Source organism: Cornus florida, unplaced genomic scaffold (assembly GCF_030987335.1).
Source record: "Cornus florida cultivar Cherokee Brave unplaced genomic scaffold, ASM3098733v1 CherokeeBrave_3.0.0_Hap2_Chr03, whole genome shotgun sequence".
In the NCBI taxonomy this organism is placed as follows: domain Eukaryota; kingdom Viridiplantae; phylum Streptophyta; class Magnoliopsida; order Cornales; family Cornaceae; genus Cornus; species Cornus florida.
The window spans coordinates 1,716,014-1,720,823 of NW_026775573.1; the positions used below are offsets into that span (position 1 = coordinate 1,716,014).

General features: G+C 37.0%; 1 protein-coding gene across 3 annotated transcripts; it reads left to right on the plus strand.

Moving 5' to 3' along the window:
* The first annotated feature begins 389 nt into the window (after window positions 1–389).
* LOC132298973 (eukaryotic peptide chain release factor subunit 1-3) lies at window positions 390–4,810 on the plus strand. 3 transcript variants are annotated; one of them, XM_059795371.1, is made up of 4 exons: window positions 390–476; window positions 686–744; window positions 2,826–4,288; window positions 4,376–4,810. In XM_059795371.1, exon 3 carries the CDS (start codon window positions 2,864–2,866, stop codon window positions 4,175–4,177), a length of 1,314 nt encoding a protein of 437 aa, XP_059651354.1. In that variant the 5' UTR covers window positions 390–476; window positions 686–744; window positions 2,826–2,863; the 3' UTR covers window positions 4,178–4,288; window positions 4,376–4,810. The 3 variants fall into 3 exon arrangements, with proteins under 3 accessions (XP_059651354.1, XP_059651355.1, XP_059651356.1); XM_059795372.1 differs by having other exon boundaries at window positions 4,435–4,810; XM_059795373.1 differs by having other exon boundaries at window positions 475–578.

The following is a 4,810-nucleotide window of genomic DNA, read 5'->3' on the forward strand; positions in this document are numbered from 1 at the left end:
GGTATAGGTGAACGCTGGTGGTGGTGGAATGCAATAGCGGTGACAATAGCAATAGTGGTGGTGATAATGGTGGCAGTTGTAGTGGCAATAACGGTGGTTGAAGACAATGGTAGTGGTAGTGGTTTTTGGACTTGAAACATGAAGGTTTTTTGGGAATATAATTTTAAAAAAAAAGTTTACATGGAAATAGATTTAGTTGTATAATTAATTTTCATTCCAATGAAATGTTCATTATCACTTTAAATTATATACCAAACAAACAAATGATTATAATGGGTATTTCATTCCATTCTTACACACCAAACATGAAACATCAGCCTAAGTAAAAAAATTCTTATTACCGCAAATGCCCTCAATAGTTTAGAGATATTTTGAGTCCAGACAATCTAAAAGATTTTAGGGCATAACACGTTCACTTCACAAGACGCATACGCCGCAGCAGGACAAGCAGACAGTAAGAGCTCTCTTCTCCTCAGGTACGTTCCTTTTCTCTTGGTCTCTCGTCCTTTATTTCCTTTTCTCTTGGTCTCTCGTCCTTTATTTCTAGGGTTAGCGTTTGTAGTAAACTTAGAATTAAGGTATCATAAAACCCCAAAATAAGAAGAATAATAATAATAATAAACCTATATTTAGCTAGGGTTTGTGTTTCAAAACTTGACCGATTCTCTCTCAATTGGTTTTACAGGGTATTGACTGTTGCAAATCTGTTCCTGACGGTTGCTGATCCGAAGATCTAGCGGTTCGGTGAGTATTTGGATATGTTTATCGGTTGATTTACTATTTCTTTATTATCTGATGTTAATTTTGTTTTTACTTCATTTGATTTGGTTTAGATCTCTTTGTATTGTTTTGCTGTATGGTTGTGTTGTAGATTTGTGACAATTTAATTTAGAAAAAGCTTTTGAGATAATTTGTGTGATTATTTTGATATGTTGACTATCAATTTCCCTTTGTTTGCATAGAAATTTTGGGGAGAGTTGTAGAAAATAGAAGTTTTTTATTTTTTCTTTTCTGAGTTTTGCTCTTTGTTTTGGTCTGAAATAGTCTATAAGCAACCTAACTCAAAGCAACAAAGCTCAACTAAACCCAACTGAGATCAATTTTGGAGCAGTTTTAGTTTAAGTGGAGGCCTTGCTTTTATTGGTTATGGTTATTGAAAAATCTAGGCCTTGTTTGAATTGCAACTCAAAAACAGTTTTGACAAAAATGAAAAAACTATTTTGGTTCTGCTTGGATCTATTTTTTGAAAACAGATTTTCAAAAACTGAGTTCCATGGTTCTTAGAGAACTACAAAAGTTTGTTTTGAGAGTTTTTGAAAACACGGAGATGCTATTTGTGAAAACACAGAGAACATCTTTTCACTCAAAAAAACACAGGACCTGGACATCTCTGCTTTGACACAGAAAATGATGTTGATATGGCACACAGTTAGCTGGTGCTGCGTGGATGACTCCCTTGTCACTAGCATGCTGCTCACCTCTATTAATAGAGCACTGAACCCTGACATAAGGGATCGTCAAGGCCCTAGTGAGATCCGTTCTTTTCTTGCTCTCATTCTCTCCCCTCCTGTCCTTTTATTCCTTTTCTCTTCTGTAAAATTTAGATCAGTGGCAAGAATGAATCAGTCTTTTGGCTCCAAACTAAGTCATTTTCCTTTAACTCCTATACATTTTGGCAATACCAGATAAATATTTAAAATTTTATCCATATTTAATTTGTTTGCATGATGGTGTACTAAGAAGAGAACACTAAAATACAAGGTTTTCAATAAATTTAGAGCAGGATATATAAGTGGAGAAACAATTTTGAAGGGCTGTTTTCTTGTTGAATTCCATCAAATTAGGAAGTGTATGAGATGAGCATTAGCTGAATCAAGAATCTGCCATTAATTAGTGTCGATAGATGAGAAAATGAATTGAAAGGAATGCAATCGTAAAAGTGGCATTGCGTGAGTTGAATACTGGATGAGACCAAGTGTGGATGCTATTTGGTATTGGGACAAAATGTAGATTAACAGATAGAAGATAGCCCTTGTACAAACAGTTTATGCAACTGAATTGCCAAGAGTTTCTTTAATATGCTGTAATATGTTTCCTCTCTTCGTTGCTAAATCATAATAAAGTGTGTGTCCAATTTGTGCTTTGATGTTCATATATTGTGCATGACAAGCAACTAGGCTTCTTATTTTGAAAGTCCTAGCCTGAGCATAATTTTACTCAATAAAACTAAAATTTGTTCAATAAGTTGCAATATGGCTATTTTTTTACAAAATCAAAGTGAAAATGAAACTGATCCTAAAAAAGAATTTCAATGCCTATTAAGAAACTATTTTTCAAAAATACTCTAGTCAGAGCTTTTTCTTATCCAATTGGTTTCTAGAAAGTAATGTGAGCTATTTCTGTATCTTTTGTTCTTGATACCCAGAAGCAGGTCTCATTGAGAGAGAGAAGCACAAGTCAATGTTATGGTTCTGATTTATTTACCTGGAAACAGTTAATGCAAGTTACGTGGATCTGAAAAGAATAGATTACCTGCATATAAAACATGTTTGACTTGGACACTGAAAATATTCCATGAAACTAACCAACCAATTCTGCTATTGAAATTTATTATGCAGCCTTGTTCTTGAGTGATTAGTTTCCAATTTGCCAAAAAATTCTCAATTTCCCTGTACTAATGCAACGCTTCTCTATTGGACATTGTTTGGTTTATATAGATGAGATATAGATTTCGTCATATTCTTGTTACTGCAATCTTCAAGCCTTTTTCCATCTGGAAGCTTCTTAATTGCTAAGCGTATTATTGTTATTGATGCTTGATGCAGGTAATTTGTTACTGTTTCAGCAATTTGCATATCTTGCAATGGCAGATGCTCATGAAACCGATAAGAACATTGAGATATGGAAAATTAAGAAGCTGATCAAGGCACTGGAAGCTGCTAGAGGCAATGGCACCAGCATGATCTCTCTTATTATGCCTCCACGCGATCAGATATCAAGGGTTACAAAGATGCTGGGGGATGAGTTTGGAACTGCTTCAAACATCAAAAGTAGGGTGAATCGTCAGTCCGTCCTTGGTGCGATTACATCTGCTCAACAGAGGCTTAAGCTTTATAATAAGGTTCCTCAGAACGGACTAGTGCTTTATACAGGAACAATAGTAACTGAAGATGGGAAAGAAAAAAAGGTTACTATTGACTTTGAGCCCTTCAGGCCCATAAATGCCTCTCTTTATCTCTGTGACAACAAATTCCATACAGAAGCTCTGAATGAACTTCTAGAATCTGATGACAAATTTGGTTTTATTGTTATGGATGGGAATGGGACCCTTTTTGGGACGTTAAGTGGCAACACCCGAGAGGTGCTTCACAAATTTACTGTTGATCTTCCAAAGAAACATGGAAGAGGAGGGCAATCAGCTCTGCGATTTGCTCGTCTTCGAATGGAGAAACGCCACAACTATGTGAGGAAGACAGCTGAGCTTGCCACACAGTTTTATATCAATCCTGCCACCAGCCAGCCTAATGTTTCAGGATTAATTCTTGCTGGGTCAGCTGATTTCAAGACAGAGCTAAGTCAGTCTGATATGTTTGACCCTCGTCTTCAGGCAAAAATACTAAACGTAGTAGATGTTTCTTACGGAGGAGAAAATGGTTTTAACCAGGCAATTGAGCTGTCCTCTGAGATCCTATCCAATGTAAAGTTTATACAGGAGAAGCGCTTGATTGGGAAGTACTTTGAGGAAATCAGCCAGGATACCGGCAAGTATGTTTTTGGTGTGGAGGACACTCTGAAAGCTTTGGAAATGGGTGCTGTTGAGACACTCATTGTCTGGGAAAATCTGGACATTAATAGGTATGTTCTGAAAAATAGTGCTAGTGGTGAAATTGTCATCAAACACTTGAACAAGGAGCAAGAGGGCAATCAGAGTAACTTCCGGGATCCAGCCGCATCTGCCGAATTGGAGGTACAGGAGAAAACATCACTGCTCGAGTGGTTTGCTAGTGAGTACAAACGTTTTGGTTGCACTCTAGAGTTCGTTACCAACAAATCACAGGAGGGATCTCAGTTCTGCAGAGGTTTTGGTGGAATTGGTGGAATCCTCCGATACCAGCTTGACATGCGATCATTTGATGAGCTTTCTGACGATGGAGAAACTTACGAAGATTCTGATTAGCAATCAATCCCCTCTATCTCCAACGCCGGTGCCAGGAGGGGCGGAGCTTGCACCGGTCCAGGAGTTGTCGCTGGGATCATACCCAACAAGTTTTAAGGAATTCTAATCAAGGTTAGTAGTCTCTGAATTTTTTCTTAAAATCTCTGTGCTAAAACACTTTTATGTGGAGATAACATGTGGAATTTCATGGTAGAGCAGTTGGATAAATCTATCTGGATGAGAAAGATTGTCATTCCTTTCTTCTATGTGCTTTGTAGGAGATCATAAGCTTGCTTGCTTTTTTTGCATCATCTTGGTTGTTGGTTGGATCAAGACCCTGAAGACTTTATGAACATTTTTCGTAACTCTATATATTGTGAAAAACTTCTTTAAATGGTACTGTTCTATGAGGAAGTTGCATACAGTACGGTCTATAAATTTGTTTATAAAGCTGGAGTTTCTAATTTATGCAAGAAGGTTTCTGCTGAATATATTTGTCATGTAGTATCATGACCATATGATTGATGGGTGGTCTAGTCGGGTGACCGTGGAATACTGTAATAAAGAGTGATATTGAAGTTAAATTGCTTGGCTTGAAGTACAGTTTAGATATTTGTGAATGAGATCTTACTGATGCTTGCTTTGTTCTTGGTA

What these genes read in the sequence shown, in the direction of transcription:
- LOC132298973 (XM_059795371.1), top strand. Translation starts at nt 2,864, where the DNA reads ATGGCAGATGCTCATGAAACCGATAAGAACATTGAGATATGGAAAATT.